The sequence below is a fragment of the Girardinichthys multiradiatus genome, chromosome 5 (genome assembly GCF_021462225.1).
Source record: "Girardinichthys multiradiatus isolate DD_20200921_A chromosome 5, DD_fGirMul_XY1, whole genome shotgun sequence".
Lineage (NCBI taxonomy): Eukaryota > Metazoa > Chordata > Actinopteri > Cyprinodontiformes > Goodeidae > Girardinichthys > Girardinichthys multiradiatus.
The window spans coordinates 13,304,533-13,328,737 of record NC_061798.1 but is presented as its reverse complement, the minus strand read 5'-3'; the positions used below and the strand labels follow the sequence as shown (position 1 = coordinate 13,328,737).

The 24,205-nt window shown below is 40.7% G+C and overlaps 1 protein-coding gene across 9 annotated transcripts in view; it reads right to left on the bottom strand.

Annotated features, from left to right (window-relative positions):
- Window positions 1–1,344: 1,344 nt before the first annotated feature.
- The window catches only part of adgrl3.1 (adhesion G protein-coupled receptor L3.1), a 247,436-nt gene continuing 224,575 nt past the window's right edge, over window positions 1,345–24,205 (bottom strand). For 4 of the 9 annotated variants that reach the window (XM_047364449.1, XM_047364448.1, XM_047364451.1 and 1 more), the window contains 5 exons: window positions 22,542–22,635; window positions 8,785–8,913; window positions 6,999–7,016; window positions 6,215–6,517; window positions 1,345–3,762 (listed from right to left, as the gene is read on the bottom strand). In XM_047364449.1, the coding sequence (XP_047220405.1) occupies window positions 3,122–3,762; window positions 6,215–6,517; window positions 6,999–7,016; window positions 8,785–8,913; window positions 22,542–22,635 (1,185 nt within the window). In that variant the 3' untranslated portion in view covers window positions 1,345–3,121. The remainder of the gene's footprint in view (window positions 3,763–6,214; window positions 6,518–6,998; window positions 7,017–8,784; window positions 8,914–22,541; window positions 22,636–24,205) is intronic. The other 5 variants (XM_047364455.1, XM_047364456.1, XM_047364454.1 and 2 more) reach the window with 2 other exon arrangements.

Sequence of the window (24,205 nt, the reverse complement as noted above, 5' to 3'; positions counted from 1 at the left end):
ATCAAGGTGACCAGAGGGTTTGTTTGTCTGAATACTGTTAGAAAGATTGGGCAGCTGTTTAGTTTCTACTTATGTGTCCTCTTTAAGTACAGCGCTCTGTTGAATTTTGCAGATTGCTTTGTTAAATTAAATCATGAACAACATGCTTACCCTCGATAACTTGCAGCAGCGACTCATTTTTTCTTAGCACCAAAGCCAAATTAATGACAGTTTGAGTACCAGTACTTTCACTTCCCTTCCATCCACATACATAGCATTATCATAACACAGGTTATTTGTAGAAAATGAGACTTTCAGCTGCTTCCATTCACTGCCGCTATGTTTTAAACAACCACTGCAAATATAAAGAATCTTGTTGGGAACATAATTGGGAGAAATGGAAATGATGCTCCTGCACATCAGTATAACAATGTTGGTCAATATCAGAGCATAAATTACATCTCTGTGTCAGACTGGCTAACCACAGAGTTCTTTAAATCTCTGGGTAGGTCTGTTAAGTCTTCAAGTTAAACGTTTCATAACCTCTCTCTCCTCATCAAATGCATTCCGGTATAAATCCTTGCTTCCAAAAAAACTCACATTGCAGTTAGAGATTTTTTTTGGGTGTGGTGGTGGCGCAGGGGTAAAGTGTACTACAGTCTTTGACGCACCGTCATAGGTTTGAGTCTTGGCCCATTGACCTTTGCTGCAGATCTGCTCCTCTCCCTCCACCCCATTTCCTCTTGGTCAACCTTCAAAATAAAGGTTATTGGTGCCACAAAATAATAAAGGGAAAAGCTAGAGACTTTGCGACACCACTTTTCTCCTGGGTGGCAATCATGTGTCATGCCTATGCCTATGGCCGGTGTATCATATGTAACATCATCTCTCTTCAACAACTTTGGAAAGCATTCTCAGCTGCCTTCTTGGGGTTTTTATTTACCATTTCCCTCCTTTTTCTTTTAACTAATTTCTTTCTCTATGAGTAAATCATTTATAAAGAGGTGTTATACAATGCATATCTGGTGCATGCATATATACCTCCAGGACTGCAAAAATGCTTTCAGAATAAGTTGCTTAATCTGATTATGTCTTGCCATCAGGCACACTCATTTAAGACATTCAAAAGCTTTTAAAAGATATAAGCTGTTTATATAAGCTAAAAGCTGGAAAAATGTAGCATTAAATTTAAAAAGCACATGGTAAAATGTCTCCTTAGTTACAGTATAGACCCCCATGATGGTCATGAGTGCCTCTTCACCATGAAAAAAAACACTGATGGGTTTATTTCTAAGTTAACATTTTAGATGAAAATATAAATCAAAGAAAGATATGAAAGGACTAAATACGCAGAGAAACTCAAAGCTATGTCAGTAATTTATTTGTTGGCAAACAACCTTTTCACTGTTACAACAAATATTAGTTATGAGATCATTCAACTTGGAACCCATACAAAAAGAATAAATAATTATCAGTAATATTGTAATAATAATCATGATCATAATAACTTAAAAAGAAACAAAACAAAAAAACAGTGCCACGTTAAATCTTTCCTTCCCTGTAGCCAACCTTCTTCTCTCTGAGCTTGTTTTGCCTTCTTTAAACCAATAAACAGATAGATAAATAAATAATTTTTCTCTTGGGGCGAATGATGGGGATTTGTGGGATGTGCAAGCTACAAACACTTACAAAAAAAGTTTTTTCCTAATTAGTAAACAACGGCTTTCTGGGTTTTTGGAAAGAGCTGTCGGGTGCACGTTCCAAGATGGAATTGTGGCACCTTACCTGTTTTTACAGCTATTATTTAATTTAAACAGGGCGGCAATGTGTTACAGTTAAAAAACTTGGCAATAGATATGACATATTTCATAAAGCACTCTAATGTTACTATCTCAGTCTGTTAGGTCCATCTTTGTACTTCTATTCCAGGCTCCTCCACCAGCAATGCAGCTCCCCCAAAGGCTCCTCCTCTATCACTTCATTGTCTCCATCCAGTTTTGCATCTACACAGTGGTAAAGCATACAGTAAGAAATGATTTGTAAAATGTGACAGTGCAGTTGCTATAAAAGAACCAGAATGTAGTGTGCGTAGGGTAAATGCATATTAATTAAGGAGTGCTTTGTTGTATTTACGAAAGAATGACATGAAAAGATTGTTCCTTGCTCTTTCTGAGGTCAGTCCTTGACCGGAATATATTTCATTGTGACACTTCGGAACAGTCCCAGAGACACAAAGTTTGCAACATAAAATCCAAAAATAAAAGAATTGCAACATTTGTATCTGTTATTTTATTCTGTACAATACATAAACAGTTTGTGGTTTCTCACAATCCTTCTGATGATGAAAAACCTTTAGAGAAGAGCAGACAATTTTTTTTTTCCAAGTCCATTCATTTGTAATATTATTGGATTTTGTCTTTGTTTTCCGTAGTCACTACAGTTCGCAGGAATGTTACACTGGCCCATACACAACTCTGATTTTAGCAGGTATGAACAGGGACAGAGTTTGGAACATTATTGTGATATGGTGCAGCTGAACTGCCAGACTGTATATGGGTTTTGACGTGAATGAGCATCAGTGAGGGCATATATAATACATCCTTCACTCGATTGGCAGGAATGTGATGCCTCTTTGGGGACAGTTTATCGGTGAAGGTCCTGCTCTACCCTTTTGGAATAAGAGTATTGACGGAGGGACAGACACACAGACACGCAGCTCCAATAACCATGGCTTGGGCCCATGTAGAGGTGTGAGTGGAGATTATTTGCTAGGATCTGCTAGAGGTCCATACTGTGGATGATCTCGCAGGGCTATAATAAGTCCAAGATTTCAAATTAAAGTCACAGATACGTTAGAATTACAGAATACCTCCCTGTTCCCAGTTAAACTTTCCTTTCCTGTTTGATGCTTGCAGATTGTCTTTAAGACCCACACCTTTAAGTTTGCACCATTTTCACCAAAAGATTTTCTGATTTGATCAGTGATATCTCAGCCGTATTGTCATAAACCATTGTTATGTCACACAGTGTATCAATCCAGGGTTGGGCCAGCTCTGTCTGTCAGTCAGCAACACAGAATGATTTCACGTGAACTTTGAAAGAGTCAAACAGGGTTCAGGATGGATAGAGGACTCTGCGGGCTCTATAGACTGGTGACCAGATGAGAAGGGTCCACCGACGGCTCCTCTGGAGATGAATCAGACTCCTCCTTGCTCCCAGACACCATATATCCATCACTGCCCCCGCGGCCCATGTGGTAGTAGTTCTGCAGCTCGTGAAGGTGATTCCTGGAGCCTAAGTTTGGCATGCTCTTATAGTATACGTCATCCAGCTCTGGAGCTGTGGCACTCTTACAGGGCTGGAGCTCCCCAGAGCTGTCCTCCTCTCCATCCGTCAACCCATTCATCTGCCCGTCAGGAAGGTCTGTCAAAACCGGCATGCTCGTGTAGAGCGAGTCTCTTTGGTTTGGTGAATGCGTGTGCTCGTCAGTGTGCTCATTGGTCAACAGGGGGAAGAAGCTCTCGCTGGGTTCCTGGGCTATGCGCCGCTGCCGGGAAAAGCTGTGAGGTGGAGGCGGAGGGGGGGGGTGAGTGTCTGGCGGAGGAGGCCGTGGGGGTAGCAGGGGCGCATTGGACTCCTCTCGGATGATCTCCAAACCGAGGTTCTCCTCATGGGGGAAGGCGGCAGGGTTGTCCAGGACTATAGGACTGTTGTCCTCTTTACTGCTGCCCACACAGCCACCCACACCACTGCTGGAGCTGCTGCTCCCGCCAGCCATACTCCCTGAAAGAAACAGGAAAAAATAAAACTGTTAAAATCTTCTAAAACTCAACCTGTTACACAAAAGTATAATAAAGTTACTTTTATTTTAAATTCAGCCAGAAGCAATTCTATGGCATAGGTATGAGTTTACTTCCCCAACATGATGAGATGTCTCAATAATTTGCACTTTGGATAAATTTAGTTTCACTTAAAAATTAAAAGCAAAATTAATTGGAATGTATGTACCTGACTTTTATGAAGTGCCTTGAGACAACATGTGTTGTGAATTGGCACTATATAAATAAACTGAATTGAATTGAAATGTTACTTGGAAACATTCATGCATCTCACAACTGCTTCTCCCCATTGCCACAACCTCCGGCAATGTAATTATTGTGTACTGATCGTGTAGTCATTTCATCATCAAAGCGTATGTATGAATGTCTGTGTGAACAGTTGGCATAGAATTTATTTTGATGTCTAAAAAATGCTTAAGATTTCCTCTTGCTTTTTAGGTTTTCACTTGGCTAAATTAGTAGTTTGGGATTATCTTAATATTCTACATAAATATGTAAGATCTTCAAGGGTTGGGGCATTAACAAGCAACACAAGCTAAGCATGTAAATAAAAGTCCCCCACTAGCCGGTGACAATGGTTTCATATAATTGGCTGAAGGTTCCCAGCACCAAACTTTCACACTAGTGGTTGTTGGTATGAGAAAGGTTTTGGCATATACTAACAAGTTTCTGGCTTTATCGGTCAAAAAAGCCCTCATAACAAAACAATCTGAGTCCCTGACTAAACCCGATGCTAGATATCTGTTTCTCTACTGTCCTGTGATTAGGTTTGCCTCAATCCAGTGACCTATGGGACAGTTTATGTTGGGACATAAAAAAAAAGTTTCAGTATGAAATGTCTACGAAAGTATAAGCTGTGAACATTATTCCATTAATCTAACATGTCCCGATGGGTTTGTATTACTCCTTATAATAAAGCATTTTTCTGAAATGGCTGACTTGGCTCACTGTCTGTGATATATGACCTAAATCTGCTCAGTGCATTTTTTAAATATATCATTTATAATTGTATTGTGAGAATGTGATAATTTATTGTATGAACGTCAAAAAGATATTAAGCTAAATATTCATAATGTCCAAGCTGCTCAATAGCAGCAAAATCTAACTGTGGCCTAACATAAGCATGAAATAGGTAGTCAGATCTTGCAGAGGAGACATTTCCTTAGCCACTTGTCTGCACAGTGACCAACATCACAATGTTATAAACATTTGTAATTCCAGCACTAAAAATATCATGTTATAATGTCTTTTTTGTTCTAACAATATAACTTTTATGTTTGTACAATATATTATCACATTATTACTATATACTACTATACTGTAAAAAGGTAAAACGTTTTTGTGATATATGATAATGTAATGTAAAAACATAAAAAGATATTAGCACAATTAAAGTTGCACTTTATATCATGATAGAACTCTATTTGCCTTTGCTTCTTAGTTCACCTTTTCCTGTGGCCGCAGCTCCACGCTGCTGTATCGCAGAGAGCAGCTGAAACACTGCTTATTAAATTTTATGACTTTCAAAGCAAAACACAACATCTACTTGAATCTCTGGTTGGGACACAATATCTGTTGCTGTCAAGAAAAAAAGAAAACTGCAATATCAAGAGCCTCATTTGATTTAGACTTGAATAGGACACAATACCAATTCTAATGTTAACCATGTATATGCATGTATTACATTAGATTTTGTAGCCCTGTGAAGGACTGATGACCTGTCCAGGGTGTACCCTGCCCCTCACCCAGTGACCGCTGGAAATACGCACCAGCCCCTGTGACTGCATGGATAGGCTAGTAAAGACAAATGAATGGGACTCCTTTTTTCAATAAATGTCATTTAAGAGCAACACTATTTATCACTAATCATATATTTTAGTGGCAAGGTACAACACATCAGAAACATCTGCGCCAGATGTGCATAGAATATAGGGTGCTCGGAGTGGTGCAGAAATGTTAGGAGATACAATATTTTCAGATAACCAAACACCTAAAATTCAAATAGTAACAGTGACAGCAAAAAAAAAAATCATTAAATGGTTCATTGTTAGGACTGCCATACATGGGGAAAATAGAGAGAAATGAAAACTGAAACTGTACTGAACCGCTACTCATTTGGAAATATTTCAATTAGATACGTCAAGAATAATATTTGTCCCATAACTGAACATGGTATTTCAGTTTTCTATAACCCTATAGCCGGGAATGGGATTTCTAGTTTTGCTACGAACATTTGTCTTTTTATATTGCTTTGGACAGGAGCCAGACTGTATAAAGGTTGTGTTACTGGTTTCAGATGCTTCTAGGCTTCTGAGTGGTCTATCATAACTTGAAAACTCAGCACATCTCCACAATGTGATGGTCAGCTCCTCAATGAAAAATTAAACCACAGTCACCTCCATTGGCCATACTGTTGTTGACCAGCTTGTTCATCAGGTTGTGACTGCGCTCGGTGGTGGCTCGCTCATGGTTGTTGAGGTAAGGGGGGATGTAGTTTGATGTCAGCTCCTTAAGGATCTTCTTCTCCAAGGTTGTCTCCTTGTGGTTGCTGTGGGTGCCGTAACCGCCGCTCCGATCCATGATCTGAATGCAGTCGCTCAAGTACTCGCTGCTGGCCATGCTGAAGTTGTTCGGATGGTTACCATTAAGAGGGAGCGTATCCATAACACTCGCGTCTCTGGCGTTGTTCAGGATACCCTCTGAGAAACAAAGAATTAAAAAAGCAGTAATTATCAGAACTTATAAATAAACTGAAATAAGGTCTTCTCGTGCATTTAAAAAAGCAAATTACAATCCAAGGTTCAAGAATTTATTATTCATGTAACAAACTTCATGAGTCAGTTTTATCAGTAAAAATGAGCTCCTCGTGTAACACAAAGAAAAAAGGTAAGAGCTTTACTGCAATACTTTCAATACAATAAAAATGCTAAATATATTTTAAGTGTAATGCATCTCAGTCATAGGATGTATTAAAGTAAATGTATGCACTAAATGCATATATTTGAACTGATTGCATTTTAATGGGGGATAGAATTCTTAGTGGTATGAAATAACAAAAGAACTTTGGAGAGTAAAATAAAATAAAATGTGTGTGAAAGTTTTCTTTAAACAGCTCCAAAAGCATCAAAAGAGAATAAACACAGTTACTGCTAAATAGTTCAGCATTATTTCATCACATACTTGTGTCTCGGTAGGGTGCTAACGGATAGCATGTGAGGGAAGAGAGAAAAAAAACATACATGTGAGTCCATACAACCAGAAGAACAGTTCAAAAGAAGGTTCAATTCTCAATTCTATAATATTCTGTAATATTTGACTGGCTGCTTTCATGGAGGTCATCATTGGTTCACAGAGATAACAACATTAAAAATCACAAAAAAATGACATTTAAAACTAAAGAAACTGCACAAATGTACATGTGCCTAAAATAAAGCATGCAAAGCAGCTTTCAAAGCAAAAGGCTGCAATACAGAGCATGCACTCATAATCAAGGATATACTAGGACATTTTTAAAGTTATATTTCTATTTTAAGTTCTATTAAGTTATAATTGAGTTATGTGTCCCCTATCTGCAGATGATAAAGGTCAGAGTCATCTCGGTTTGGAGGCTCAGAGTTAAATTTAATTGCTTATTAAAGCAGGGCCATTTCGAGAGTGATTTTCTACTGTCTAGAACAATGAAAATGTAAACTTTATTCTATGGGTCTGAGACAACTTTCTAAGTATTTCTTCTCCTCACTACTTTTCTGTGAAAAAGGTGTGGATGTTCCTAAAATTTCCTCAGCTAAACTACATATTTGTTTTGCTTGTATGGCTCCAAGTTTCCACAGTCCAATCCCAAAACTACAATGGCAGAGCAAGTTATTTGGTCTCTAACACATTGAGAAGCTCTTTAAATAAATCTTGCTCTATATGACCTATAACCTAATAAGCGCTTGTGCCAACTTTGGTGGCATCAGCTGCCATGAAGCATTCTGCGATAGTTGGCAATGAGTCTTTTACATCCCTGTTGGGGCATTTATGCCTACTCTTCTTTTCGAAATTGTTTTCATTCAGCTACATTGGAGGATTTCAAAACATGACTGGCCAAGGTCAATCATATCACTCACACTTAACTTATAGAGCAGAATTGATGATTCCATTAATTACGGCAAGTTCCCGACATCCTGAAATAGTCTCTTTCTTAATGTTGAATCACGAACACTGACTCTAGCTGATGCAAATAAGGCCTGCAGGGCTTTAGATGGTGTTCTGGGTTTTGGGAGGTTAACTCTTGGATGAGTTGTTTATGCACTCTTGAAGTAATTTTGGGCATCTGGTACTAGTCAGGCCTCAGTTTGCCTAATGAAACTAAAGTCAAATATTGTGGCAAATCACATTTAAATCATAACGAGGTCATGATGGCTTGGATAGCTCTTTCCACCTAATAAATTAAATTATCACTTGGAAACTGCTTTCTGGGTTTACTTGAGATATTTTGTCTGATATGCAAATGTGTTTGAAGATGTGAAAGATTTAGTTGTGACAGAAAAAGCAGGAAGAGAAAAAGCCTGTTGGGAACAAAACGTTCTAATAGCACTGCAATTCGGCTGAGAGAAAAAAAATGGTAAAGAACTGTTTAACACAAAACTGATACTGTCGTCTAATGCAGCTAAGACACTGAGTACACATAACTACTTCACAAAACCAATCTTGGGATCCATTAAAGGGATCCATTATAGAGATCCCAAGATTCAAGATTAGTTTCTGAAAGATAATGTCAATCTGCAACTACAGTGGCAAAGACACACAATCACCATAAATTATACAGTATGCATGCAAGTTACAGTGCAATTCCTCAACTCACATCAAAACCATAAGGCAGGCATCTAAATATTTTCAAATAAAATAGCCATGCAAAAAATATAGATATAAAAATAGTTCAACAGAACTTTTGAAAAGTTCATAATAGGAACATTATGCACACCTTGGGTGTTGTACATGCCCACGGCTGGGTTGTTATAGACTGCCGAGTCCCCCAGGAGAGTGTTATAAGGATTGTTAGTACCATGGGGACGAAGGAGAGCATTAGTTATAAGATGATTAGCCATGGCTCCTGGTACAGGCAGATAGAGAAAGAGAGAGGAAGAGTAACAGCCAGGGCGAGAGTAAAAGGAGGAGAGAAGAAAAGCAACAGCCAAGTCAAGAGAGAAAAAAAGAGAGAAAAGCAGTCAAGTAAAAAAAGAAGCAGAGTGGAGATAGAGGTTAAAGGAGAGAGCATGTAGCCGTTGCATAGTGGAAGTAAGCAAGAAGAGGAGGAGAAAAAACGAGAGTGAGATGGAGAGTGAGTGTGTGTTTGGAAGAAAGAGGGAGAGAAGAGAACACGTGAATCAAAAAAGCAAACACAGTTTAGGGAGAACGCTGAGAAAAAGCTTGATAAGTCATTCTTGCAGCCGATGCATACAGGCTGAGTGAGGAGAAGGGAAACAACGAGAGCGTGGCAGAGCTCAGAGCAGGCTGTGATGCAGTTCAACATGCTTGAGCAGAGACGCATGAATACACGATAGTTAATGGACAAAAGGGTCAGGAAAAAACTGTTCTCAGTGTATTTCTTCCCCTGCCGGGAGACAAATCATGTATACTTTAAGTCACTACATTTAGAACAATAACACAGCATACAAATGATCTTGACAGGTCATTTCTATTTCCTCTCATACTGAACAACAAATGGCACGCAGGCTCAACCCATAAGTGAGTATGTGTTTTATAGTTAACTGAGATTATTTTTACATAAATCCCTGGCATGAAACAAAAAAGTTTATGTTTGCAATTTTACTATTTGTGAGAGCTGCTGCAAAGATCCTAAACAGTTCAAACATACAGGTCCTTCTCAAAATATTAGCATATTGTGATAAAGTTAATTATTTTCCATAATGTCATGATGAAAATTTAACATTCATATATTTTAGATTCATTGCACACTAACTGAAATATTTCAGGTCTTTTATTCTCTTAATACGGATGATTTTGGCATACAGCTCATGAAAACCCAAAATTCCTATCTCACAAAATTAGCATATCATTAAAAGGGTCTCTAAACGAGCTATGAACCTAATCATCTGAATCAACGAGTTAACTCTAAACACCTGCAAAAGATTCCTGAGGCCTTTAAAACTCCCAGCCTGGTTCATCACTCAAAACCCCAATCATGGGTAAGACTGCCGACCTGACTGCTGTCCAGAAGGCCACTATTGACACCCTCAAGCAAGAGGGTAAGACACAGAAAGAAATTTCTGAACGAATAGGCTGTTCCCAGAGTGCTGTATCAAGGCACCTCAGTGGGAAGTCTGTGGGAAGGAAAAAGTGTTGCAGAAAACGCTGCACAACGAGAAGAGGTGACCGGACCCTGAGGAAGATTGTGGAGAAGGGCCAATTCCAGACATTGGGGGACCTGCGGAAGCAGTGGACTGAGTCTGGAGTAGAAACATCCAGAGCCACCGTGCACAGGCGTGTGCAGGAAATGGGCTACAGGTGCCGCATTCCCCAGACCTGGGCTACAGAGAAGCAGCACTGGACTATTGCTCAGTGGTCCAAAGTACTTTTTTCGGATGAAAGCAAATTCTGCATGTCATTCGGAAATCAAGGTGCCAGAGTCTGGAGGAAGACTGGGGAGAAGGAAATGCCAAAATGCCAGAAGTCCAGTGTCAAGTACCCACAGTCAGTGATGGTCTGGGTTGCCATGTCAGCTGCTGGTGTTGGTCCACTGTGTTTTATCAAGGGCAGGGTCAATGCAGCTAGCTGTCAGGAGATTTTGGAGCACTTCATGCTTCCATCTGCTGAAAAGCTTTATGGAGATGAAGATTTCATTTTTCAGCACGACCTGGCACCTGCTCACAGTGCCAAAACCACTGGTAAATGGTTTACTGACCATGGTATCACTGTGCTCAATTGGCCTGCCAACTCTCCTGACCTGAACCCCATAGAGAATCTGTGGGATATTGTGAAGAGAACGTTGAGAGACTCAAGACCCAACACTCTGGATGAGCTAAAGGCCGCTATCGAAGCATCCTGGGCTTCCATAAGACCTCAGCAGTGCCACAGGCTGATTGCCTCCATGCCACGCCGCATTGAAGCAGTCATTTCTGCAAAAGGATTCCCGACCAAGTATTGAGTGCATAACTGTACATGATTATTTGAAGGTTGACGTTTTTTGTATTAAAAACACTTTTCTTTTATTGGTCGGATGAAATATGCTAATTTTGTGAGATAGGAATTTTGGGTTTTCATGAGCTGTATGCCACAATCATCCGTATTAAGACAATAAAAGACCTGAAATATTTCCGTTAGTGTGCAATGAATCTAAAATATATGAATGTTAAATTTTCATCATGACATTATAGAAAATAATGAACTTTATCACAATATGCTAATATTTTGAGAAGGACCTGTATTCCTGCTCCTCTGCTTGTGCTTCTTAAGATCTCTGACTGCTGAAGGTTTGTTAGATGTTTGCTTTCACTAAATGTTTAAATCAAATAAATAAAAAATTCCTTCTGTTAAATATATTTAAAACATATTATGCCATACCCAGTCTTAACCTTATCTCAGTTTTGCATGGTATCCCAAAAATTGTTGAGATGATAAAGCTTTAAAAAAACATTCATATAACATAATAATATAAAGGTATTATTTCCCTATGGTATAAACTGTGTCAAATATGAATAAGTAAAATGTGACCTAAAAATAGAGGAAAATAGTAAGAAATAATGGTAATAGTAGGGATGTCCCAATTAGGGATGGGGCATTTCATACCATTCACAATAATACGAGTACAAAAAGATTATATCATATGATAATTTCATGGCATAAATACCTCACCCCATTACATAGCACATTACGCTCACGTGGGTCATGCAGTGCGTAAAGGGGAAGGTAAGCATGGCTGGTAGCTTTACTGCTGATGATTTAATTCCCAAAAAGGAGCTACTTTGGTGGTGTGGAATTATTTTGCATACAAACAACCAGATACAGAACAGACCACAATAATATGCAAGGAGTGCAAAAAACCTGTCACATCGAAAGGGGGAAATACCTCTAAATTATTTCACCATCTCGGTGTCAACGCCAGATTCTTTAGAAGACTGTGTTAAAGCCCGCCGGAAGGAAAGCTTGGGAGCTAACACTACGAAACTAAAACAAATTAAGCTAGTTCAGCACAACATCGTAGAGCCTCTCACCAGTTGTACTCCGTATGACAGGGATATTATAAATATTAAGATATTACCCAAGCGAAGTTGCAGTCTCAGTTGTTTCTCTTGACTGTCACAGATATTTTGTTTTAGTTCTGCAGGAGTTTCTGCAGGATTGTATAAATATGCAGCCTCTACTCAGAATCAACTAGATTAAGAAAGGTGCTATAAATGTCCGACATGTCATCTGGAACATGCATAACTTTATGACTTGTTTCCATGTATAGCCGACTCAACATATACAGCTGCATTCTTCAATATATTTCTTACGCGTCAGCGTCTTACTCCTGCTGACGTTGTTTGTGCAGGGCAGCATGCTGAAGTGCTAAGCTAATTTTAGCATGTTTACTGATTGGTCTGATGTGACTTGTTGATATTATTGGTTGCAACATATTTCAGTGTGGTTCCAATTGATCATTTGTGGACAAAATCTCACAGGAAAAATAGTTTTCCCGCTTCATAGCATTAGCGCTTTGGTTTAAAGTAGGCTGTTCATTCACGCTGCTACAACAGAAAGCTAGACTCTGTGGTTGGTAGTCATTTCGCTCCTTAACCATTTCGTATTTTTGCAGTTTTGGTCATTTTATACCAGAAAAAGGTGTCCACAGGACATACAATCTTAGTATCTTGTTGATGTTTTTGTATTGGAGAAGGAATGAACTAAACCCTGACCCGCAGATGACGGAAAGGCTCATGGACTACAGCAAAATTTATTTGTTTCTAAATCTGGGATTTGGAAATGTTGTCAGTTCCAAGGCAATCTCAGCATTAAGATAAGCCTTGCATTTTTTTTACACACAGTGACTGCTATTTGCATGAAGCAAGGCTAACCATGCTAATAGTGCTCATCACTAATATAAGACAGAATGCCAAATCCGTAAACCAGTTGTATTTGTCTTAAAACAGTAAAACTTTGTGTTACAGCAATTGTTGTCTCTCACCCACATAGTTGAATATTACCTCTACCCCTAATAATGACAACCATTGTAAAGTCAGTACTGCTAGACAGAAATATTCTGAATGGCAAAATTGAATTTAACTAAAATTAGTACTAGTATTGGCAGGTCAGGCTTTACAAAACCTTGACATTGGAAATTGGCCAAAAATGGCAAAAACGGCACTGTCACGGACAGCTGGGATTTCTGGCTACAAGGCACAGACAAACAGGGAACTGCAGCAACCAACACAGTCCGTGTCTTCAATTTGAACGTTATTGTTAGAGGTTGATTTGTTAGATGAACTCAGACTCACAAGATTGTTGGACCACTTGTTTGCTGAATATTGGACCGTTTGCACGTTGCTGGACGCCACCAGACCTCCTGGCGTTTTCGGCCATTTTGTATCCAGGACAGTCCGTTCCTAAATACCCCGTCGGCCCCTGCGGCTGATAAGACAGGGGCGTCGCAGCCCTGAGGCCACCGTCAATTACATAACACAGGATGAGACGACCCACCATTTTGTTTTCAGCTGGAGACCATGATACGGTCACCAACATCTGAAACATCACCTGGAGATCATTTATTCTCTCTCGTTGGCCAACGAAGAATTCATAACTGAGGTTTCTGAAATAAGAAGGCCAGAAATTTCACTTTGCCGATCGAAGACGTCAGTTTAACACGTAACTAAAAAACATGGAGTTTCAAGGAGACGAATCGCCACTGTGTTTTGTCCTAGTCTAGGACTGTGATGGTCAGATCATATTTTCCCTTTCGCCAAGGAGGCCAGAGGACGAAGATTGACCGCTTTTCCTGAAGCACAGTAACTTCCAACTCCCCCCCCCCCCCCCTTGCAACCCCGCTCAGAAGGAAGACGCCAACAAGTAAAAACCATCTTTTATTTTTCTTTCTTTCTTAGATAGTCTGGGCAGGGTACAGGAGGTTTTAGTGTGATGAGATTCGCTATTTAATCTAATGTGTTCTGAATGATATGTGCATGTAACCTGTTTATTGAAACTTTGATGTGCCGTGTTGGATGCCTGGAAGCCGCTACGCTACCCAGCTTTGTGTGTGTTTTGCGGGGTTATTGAACACCTGAGAGCAAGCGCAGGTGCGCTGTGAGACTGGACTGTTAAAATAACCTCATGGTGAAATTCCCCATTCTCTTTGTCTTCAACCTTACTGCTTGCTAGCTTGCCGCCAAAAGTTTTATAACTCTTTGTCTGCTCAAGAGTTGGGGGAGGTTTTATGACTGAGTATAACTGAGTTACAGTGGAGCTGCGCCCCACCCTCCACTCACAACCACATCCCTTTGTCATATTATCATTTTTGCCATAACTGCTGGTTTGATCCCATACTGCTGTTTTGCTTTATTTGTTTAGTTAGATATTTTACCCCTTTTGTGTAGAACTTTGCATGTTTGAGTAGGTGAAGATTATTAAATCGGAAGAGCGAGTGTATCAGGGCTGTGATTTAATAAATATTCACATAGATAAAGAGAAGGTGTTCTGTGTTTATTTTGTGCAAGAGTGATTCGTCAGTCAAAATAAGGTTAAAGTTCCACACTTTTCGGGAGAAACGGTTGATTAAACAGTGACATCTCTGGTAATAGTTATTAATTATTACTGAGTATTTAACGGTTGTAATTATCAAAGGCGTTGAGCCACAATTACAACACCAGAAGACATCTCTGGTCTCGATTCATAAATGAGGATTTTGGTTAAGAAATTAATTTTGTCCAATTATGATTTTTAATTATAATTATTGATAAAGATGATTTAATCAATAATCAAAATTCTTACAAGATCAACAAAAGTAGTACCTATGATATAGTTTTACAAACTGTGCTCAGAAATTTGGGCTTTTTTAAAAATGGCCTTGCAATAGGCACACAGAGTATACCAACTAAACGTATCCAGACTCTCTCTTTAAAAATGCATTGATTGAGACATCCCTTGTATAAAATAGGGTAAATAGAAACTATGTAAATTAAATAATTTTGTACAGAGCTAGTAGTATAATATTACAAGCCTAACCTTCTACTTTTTTGTTGCTTTGCCAATAAGTGTTTTAATAAAATTTTTCAGTGAACGTTATTAATCTTTTGAATCTTTGGATATTTGCATAAGATACTTTTCTGTGATGCTTAAAAACAAACTAAATTATCTCCATTTAACCTTTTTGCATGAAATGAACGAATGCTAAAATCTGCCAAACAACCTGGACTTACAGCTGTAACAGAGAATCAGTTCAAAAACAGTCTGAAAGAAAATACCCCAGTCCAAAAACATAGATTCTGGCAAATGTTTCAAGACAGTTGACAAGAGAGACTTTAGAGGGACTTAACACAGAGATGAGATAAACAAATAGCTTCATAGCAGTGTCAATTTTTTTCCTTCTGCTGTCTCGTTCTATACAATAGCCAAATGTCTATATTAAGTGATGCAGTTAGCTTTGCTTTGATTTATTCTGCATTCATGAGCAACTGCTGCTATTACTCAAGTATTTTTGACTGGCAAATTTCCTATATCACCAGGGAATAATTATCAATATATGGTAGTACTGAGAAGTATTTCTTTTGGTTGGTAATTTTGTTGCCTGAATGATATCAGACAAAGCACTTATCACAATTTAGCAATTAAAGGATTTATCAAATCACGCAACAACAGATTTTAATAAATTTAAATAGTTTAATGTGCTTTCACCCTCACTCATTATGTCACAGTCATTTGGAGATGTACTGGCTGAGCAGCGTTGTGCAACATACTTTAAAAGAATGAGGGCAGAAAGGAGGTGTGAGTTTCCTAAGCCCAGCCTCACTAAGTGCATGATAATTCAAGCGCTGACACGCACCGTGCCTGCTTTAGTATCCATCTGTCATGCTAACAGCTTATTAGTGGCCTGAAGAAAGCGAGGGCCACCCCTCAACTTGGAGACTAACAAATGGCAGAGTTCGTTTTTAGTGAGTGTGTGCGTGTCAGACTGTCTGGCCATTTAGGTGTCTATGCCCTCATTACACTAGCCCTAAGACAGCCGTGCTTATGGATTCTGCTTCCATGGTCCATAATAGTGTCCTAGTCTGAAGTCTAGGAAACAGACAGCCCTGAAAATGCCAGTAACACTTTTAACTGAGCTAAACCTTCATTGAAAAGCCTTTTAATTATAATACTAGTAATTGAATAGGATCAGCTGAACTCAATGAACAGATTTGCCTAACTGTACTGTAATTACCTGTTTGCAAATTGCTGTATAAACTACATGATAGTGCCTTGCGAAGATCTTTACACCCCTTTAACACCTACGCCAGACACACAAAGTAATGCATAGTTGTAAAATGAAAAACATAGTTTTACAATTTTTACAAATTAAAATTGAGGCAAACGCTTGTTTTCAATCTTCCGTACTCTGACACCCCTGAATAAAATCCAGTGCAATGGTTTGTCGTCAGAAGTCACCTAATCTGTCCCCATTATTGAAAAATAGAAAGAATATTGCACAACTGAAACCCTACCAATACATGGCTGCCCATCTGAACTGACAGATCAGGCAAGGAGAGAATTGATTAGAAAAATACTCAAATAGCCTATGGTGTTATGATTCTGGCACGTCTGCTCTACCCTGTCTCCCTGGCTGCAATCAGCAGATTAGATGCACCTGTGTCTTCCCTGATATATACTGACTCTGACAAGCAGACGGTGCCAGATTTTTGAAAGCCATTCGTATGAGTAGATATCCAGCGTTCCTTACTGTCCGATCATTGTTCTTGACCTTGTCTTGCCTTTTGGATTTATGCCTCTGCCTGCTCCCTGTCGGACTATTTGGATTTTGGTTGTTGACCTTGTTTCCTGCATCTGGTTTATGCCTCTGCCTGCCCCTTGCCTGACGCCTCTTGTTCCGATCGTTGACCCTGTTTCTGTCCTTGGATTATTGAGCCAGCCTAGCCCTCGGATTATTCAGCCTGGAGTCACTTCTTACCTGTGCTGTGGAGATCACCGCCTGCCGCCCACTGAGGTTTCCCCTCTGGGTTTCAAGTTCCACTCAAGACAAAAGCAGGTTAGTGACTTTTCTGATCCCTGCAAAATCTGGAGAGACTACAAGTCACTAATCCCTCTTTCTGCCTCAGTGATTCCTGGAAGCTGTGAGGAGTGTTACCTGTGTGACGTTTTCCTGTGGCTGAATAAACCTTTTAAACTTTCAGTACTGTGTCTGGCTGAATCTTGGGTCCGCCTTTTTCTGATTTATAGCAGAACAATCTGGCCAAAAATGAACGCATCGCCAGCACAACAGTGGCGTACCCACGTTGATGAGATCCTTTCCTGGTTGGGTTGTGGCATGGAGGAAATAATTTCCACATTACGTTCTGGCAATCTTGTCTTCGAGCCGCCACCGTCACAAAGAAACCACGCCCAAGTAACACGGACAAAAGCAGAGGTAAGGGAGCCATGCCTCTCTCCGCCTGAGATGTTCAGGGGAGACTCAGACCAATGTCGAGCTTTTCTAACTCAGTGTGAAATTCATTTTGAGCTTCAGCCGTCATCCTTTCCCACTGAACATTCCAAGGTGGCGTTTGTTATATCTCTGCTGGCAGGAAAGGCAAAACAGTGGGGAACTGCTGAATGGCATAACAGGTCTGCAATCTTTATGAAACTTTTTCCAAGGAACTCATTCGAGTTTTCGACCCGGTTATTCCAAGTCGTGAGGCCGCAAGAGGATTATTGTCCCTCAAACAGGGTGATCAGCCTGTCTCGACCTATACAATTAACTTTCATTTGTTGTAAAGATTCAAGCTCTGTTTTTATTGTGGAGAGAAGGGACATTTAGCACTCAGGTGTCCACTAAAAGGACAGGCTCAGCAGAGGAAGGGAGGTCTCTACTGAGCCGAAGTCAACTATCTGCCTCCTCCTTCTTGTTTCCTGCCCATTTTCAAACCTCTTCTTTGTCTCTCCAGGGGGCCGTGTTTATTGATTCAGGAGCAGATACTGAATTCATGGACGAAACATTTGCAAATAAGAACGGCATAAATCTTATTCCGTCAGCTGACACAAGAAACGTGCTAGCTTTGGATGGTCACAGCATAAACAATTCACATCTCAGGACAGAGGAGATTACCTTAACAGTTGGAGGTAATCATCAAGAAAAAGTAACTTTCATGATCATTAATTCACCTGAACTTCCTGTAGTCCTAGGGGCCTCCTGGTTGCAGAAACACAACCCTCACATCGACTGGAAGAAAAAAGAAGTTTTGGATTGGTCTGAGTCATGTTCCGCTGACTGTCTTTTGTCTGCTGCTATGGAGGTCAGTGTGGAGAATGAGGTTGAGGAGACCTGTCCGGATTTATCCAAGGTACCGCAAGAATACCATGATTTAAAGGAGGTTTTTAATAAAATCAAGGCCACAGCTCTGCGATCCCATAGACCTTATGATTGTGCTATTGATTTGCTTCCTGGCTCATCACCCCCTAAAGGCAGAACCTATTCATTGTCTTGTCCAGAGCACAGGGTCATGAAGAGCTATGTTGATGAGGCATTAAAGGCAGGGCACTTTCAACCCTCTTCCTCTCCTGCAGGTGCTGGTTTCTTTTTTGTTGGGAAGAAGGATGGTTCATTGAGACCATGCATTGATTATAGAGGCCTTAATGAGATAACAGTTAAAAATAGATATCCTTTACCGCTCATGAACACAGCTTTTGATCAGATCCAGGGAGCCAAGATATTTTCTAAGCTGGATCTAAGGAATGCATATCATCTGGTCCGAATCAGAGAAGGAGATGAGTGGAAAACGGCTTTCAACACGCCTACGGGCCATTATGAATACAAGGTCATGCCATTTGGACTTACTAATGCTCCTGCAGTTTTTCTGTCATTGGCCAATGACATTCTAAGAGACATTGTGGGTCAATTTGTATTTGTTTATCTTGATGACATACTGATTTATTCTCAAGATCTGGAAACCCACAGAAAACATGTCAGAGCTGTTCTCCTGCGTCTTTTCCAAAACCAGTTGTTCGTCAAGGCAGAGAAATGTGAGTTCCACATAACTACCACTTCCTTTTTGGGCTTCATCATTTCCCCAGATCAAGTGCTTGTCGACCCCTCCAAAGTTAAGGCCGTATTGGAATGGCCTGTTCCAACTGATCGCAAGCAGCTTCAAAGATTTCTGGGCTTTGCAAACCTCTATAGGAGGTTTATTAGAAATTACAGCCTGGTTGCTACTCCCCTAAACGCTCTTACCTCTTCCAAGGTGAAATTTGTGTGGAATAATGCAGAGAAGGCCTTCAATAGGTTAAAGGAACTCTTCACGTCAGCTCCAGTGTTACGGTCTCCTGACCCAGAGAGACAGTTTATTGTGGAGGTGGATGCCTCAAGCACTGGGGTCGGAGCTGTATTAAGCCAAAGAGGCGAGGATGATTGTGTTCACCCATGTGCTTCTTTTCAAGGACTCTGTCACAGGCTGAGAGGAATTACGACGTGGGAGACAGAGAGTTATTGGCTGTCAAGTTGGCATTGATAGAGTGGAGACATTGGCTGGAGGGGACTAAGGAGCCGTTTATGGTGTGGACTGACCATAAGAACTTGGAGTACCTGAAATCAGCAAAACGGCTTAACCCCAGACAGGCTAGGTGGGCTCTGTTTTTCGGTCATTTTAATTTCTCCCTGTCTTACAGGCCAGGGAGTAAAAATTGCAAACCTGACGCCCTATCCCGGATTCAAGAGCCTGAAGAATCTCAGTCTGCGGGTGAAGAGGAGTTTATCCTTCCTGAAACCGTCAGGAGTGTAGGTGGAAAGGGAGGTCCAGGAAGCCATTAGGGATCTACCCATCCCACCATCATGTCCACCTGACCGCTGTTTTGTCCCTGAACGCCTTGTGCCTAAGGTACTGGAGTCTTGTCATTGCTCTCGTTTAGCTTGTCATCCAGGAATCAGCAGAACCATTCAGACAGTTCAAACTCAGTTTTGGTGGCCATCGCTGGTCAAGGATATCAAAGACTTTGTTGCTGAATGCACTCAATGTTGTCGAGCTAAGCCTTCTCGTCGCCCTCCTGCAGGGTTGTTGCACCCTTTGCCAATTTCCCCTCGCCCATGGTCACATATTGCGATGGATTTTGTGACAGGTCTACCGGTTTCTAATGGTCACTCTGTACTACTAACCATGATTTACAGATTTTCAAAGATGGTTCATCTGGTGCCGTTGGAGAAGCTTCCATCTGCTAAGGAGATGGGTGAGATATTCACCCTAGAAGTTTTCAGGCTCCATGGAATCCCAAATGACATTATTTCCGATAGAGGACCCCAATTTGTGTCACGTTTCTGGAAGGAGTTTTGTTCTTTGTTGGTAATTTCTGTTAGTCTTTCCTCAGGGTTTCATCCTCAGTCTGATGGCCAAACCGAGAGAGCCAACCAAGAAGCTGAAACCAAACTTCGTATCTTATGTGAGTCTGACCCGACCAAGTGGTCACAAAATTTGCCCTGGGTTGAATACGCCATGAACTCTATGCAATCAAGTACCACTGGTTTGTCCCCTTTTCCTGTTGTGTTTGGTTTCCAGCCACCCATGTTTTCAGTTCAGGAGAGAGAAGCTAATGTTCCGTCCGCCCAAGCGGCTGCCCTAAGGTGCTAAAGCATATGGAGAAAGGCCAGGAGATCAATGATCAGAATGTCACTGGTTCAGTCAAGAACGGCCAACCGGAGACAGATCCCTGCCCCTAAGTACCAGGTGGGGCAGAAAATTTTGCTCTCCGCCAAGGACCTCCCATTAAGGGTTGAATACCGGAAATTTTGCACCCCGATTAGTTGGACCTTTCCCAATCTCTAAGATCATCAACCCTGTCGCTGTACAACTGAGATTACCCAACTCCATGAAGATTAACCTCACGTTCCACGTTTCTCAGGTCAAGCCCTTCGTGGAGACCCGACTTGGGTCTCCACGAAGGGACAATATACACGGCTGGGTTGCTATAGCCAAACCTTTGGTCAGTCATGCCAATGCCAAACGTCGGTTTCAATGGTGCAAGGAGCGCGAATCTTGGTCTGTGGACAATGTGAAACAGGTATTGTTCTCTGATGAGTCCACCTTTACTCTTTTCCCCACATCCGAGAGAGTTACGGTGTGGAGAAGCCCCAAAGAAGCGTACCGCCCTATACTGTTGCATGCCCAGAGTGAAGCATGGGGGTGGATCAGTGATGGTTTGGACTGCCATATCATGGCATTCCCTTGGCCCAATACTTGTGCTAGATGGGCGCGTCACTGCCAAGGACTACCAAACCATTCTTGAGGACCATGTGCATCCAATGGTTCAAACATTGTATCCTGAAGGCGGTGACGTGTATCAGGAAGACAATGAACCAATACACACAGCAAGACTGGTGAAAGATTGGTTTGATGAATATGAAAGTGAAGTTGAACATCTCCCATGGCCTGCACAGTCACCAGATCTAAATATTATTGAGCCACTTTGGGGTGTTTTGGAGAAGCGAGTCAGGAAACGTTTTCCTCCACCAGTATCACGTAGTGACCTGGCCACTATCCTGCAAGAAGAATGGCTTAAAATCCCTCTGACCACTGTGCAGGACTTGTATATGTCATTCCCAAGATGAATTGACGCTGTATTGGCCGCAAAAGGAGGCCCTACACCATACTAATAAATTACTGTGGTCTAAAACCAGGTGTTTCAGTTTCATTGTCCAACCCCTGTATATAATTGCAGTGAAAGGAGTTCCCACAAAGTGTTGGCGCAGAATGGATGAATATTAATGCATGCCACATTTTTTAGGTTTTTACATGTAAAAGAAAATAAAAAAAAGATTTTTAATGTGTTGGTCTATCACATAATAATTGAAAAAAATATTTGTAGATCACTGAACATTTAGTTAAAGAGGAACTAAACCCCAAATAAAAATTTTTGCAGATACAGTGCATAAACTGGGCCTTAGGTGTGCTATCTTTATATTACTTTGCTATTTTTCATGAAAACGTGTTTAATTCTGCAATATTTGTCCTAAAACATTCTTAGTGTTGCCCTCTTTGTGTTGAACAGTGGCTACTGCAGTTAAAATTTCCTATTGGTTCAAACGGTACAGCTTGGTACATGCTTACGTCACAGCACCCGCGTTTGGGTATACAACCTTCTCACCCAGTCACCTGCCGCTGTAGCGAATCAGGAGCTGGAATTGCTCCTGACTCAGCCCAGCTTATAAACACATGAAAACCCCTATTTCCAACAATGCTTTAACATATATTTTCATTTTAGGTATAAGATATCCCCTGTAGTACTATTTGCCACTCTTCAAGAGTTGCAATATGGCAGATGTTGTATTTTTAACAGGAAGCTGCCTCCTTATCTTTTCTTCTTGCAGACCACCTGCAGAAGCAATATTAAATACAGGAAGTGATATTTAAACCATTCTCTTCATCATCTTTGCTTCAAGGATACAACAATCAGAAGTTGTACTCCCACCACTTTGCTAAATGAAAGCGTATTCAGCCTCCAACCCCACTGCTATTAGTAAAGTAGATGTGGTGACAGTGATGTGGAAGCAAACGGTAGGTATCCCGTGGTTACCTCTGTTCAGCGTGGCGGAGCTGTTGATGTCTCCAGTGATGAAGGAGGACTCCTGTTTCCTCACAGTGTCGTTCCACATCCGTCTGATACGACTCTAGACGTGGGAGAAACAAGGGAAGAGAGAAAGTGTTGGGGAATGGGGGTGAGTGTGGTGCGGCAAACGTAAAGGCAAAAAGAAGAAAGCAATTGAGACAGGGTGAGGGAGCGAATGATAGGGACAGGAAGTGAAGGGAGGAAGGAAAGGATGACAGAAAGGGGAAGAAATCGGGTAAGAAAAGGTGGAATATGATGTGCAAAAAACAAAGGCAGGAGGAGTAGCAAAGGAAAAAAGCAAAGCAACAACCAACAAGAGAGAAAAAAAAAATCATGCATCAGTATCATTTTGACTCTGTAAACCTGAATGTTAGCAACAATGTCCATGTTGGGTGGGGTTTGGGTTATCTCACTTTCAAGCTAAAACAAATTCACATTTGAAGTTGGCGGAAATTATTTATTGCATTAAAATGTAAAGTGTTTGGCAAAACTATTCAGATATTGCAAAAATATTCAGATATTCTCCTTATTTTATAACTTTACAACCACAAATTTTAAATGTATTTAGGGATTTTAAGTGATACAACTCCAAGTAATGCGTAATTGGGATAGTGAAAAGCAAATGATACACAAATAAATAAAAATTAGCAAAGTGCAAAAGTGTGATGAACATTTGTATTCAGCTCCCTGTCAACTGATACCCCCAAATAAAATCCAGTGCAACTAATTATCTTCCTAAATCACCTAATAAGGTCCCCTGCATGTGATCTAATCTCAGTATAGATCCAGCTACTATGTAAAGACCTTAGAGTATGTTTATTTTTATTTTGTGGCACTAGTGGCCTCTATTTTGTAAGTTGACTGACAGGAAATGGGGTGGAGACAAAGGGGAGACATGCAGCAAAGGTCAGCGGGCCAGGACTCAAACCCATGATGGCTGCGTCGAGGACTGTAGCATCCCTACATGGGTCACACGCTGTACCTCTGCACCACCACCACGCCCAACCTTAGAGGTTTGCTAGAGAACATCAGTGAACAAACCGTATATGAAGACCAAGGAACACAGCATTCAAGCCAGAGATAACAATTTGGAGAATTTAAAGCATGCTGGGATAAAGAATAATATCCCAAGCTTTGGATCTGTCAGAGCACGGTTGAGTTCATCATCCATAAACTGTGTAAGGATGTGCAGGGATCCAAAGTTCAGGTGGGATAATCTGTTGCCAGATAATTATTTGTCATGCACTACAAAAATCTGCCCTTTACAGAAAAGTGGGAAGAACAAAGATGTTGTTGAAAGAACGTCATAAGAACCTCTGCTCTCGGTGGAGGTGGACGCTTTTTCTCTGTCTCCCGCAGCCCTCCCGTATCTGCCCTGCTTCAGCTCTGTCTCTTGTCTTTTTGGAGCCTCTTTTTTGCATATCTTCCAAATTCTTCCAAAATATGGATTTGGTCAGCTGGTCTCTCAATGCAATTGATAAAATTTTCTCGACTAGAAGACAGGGGTCGGGAGAGCCCACTTGCCCGGACGGAACATTTTTCTCCGGATACACGATGGACTCCTCCTGGCAGAAGTGGAGGATTGTGTGTCTGTCGATAATGTCAGTCGAGGATGTGGAAGATGTGTATAT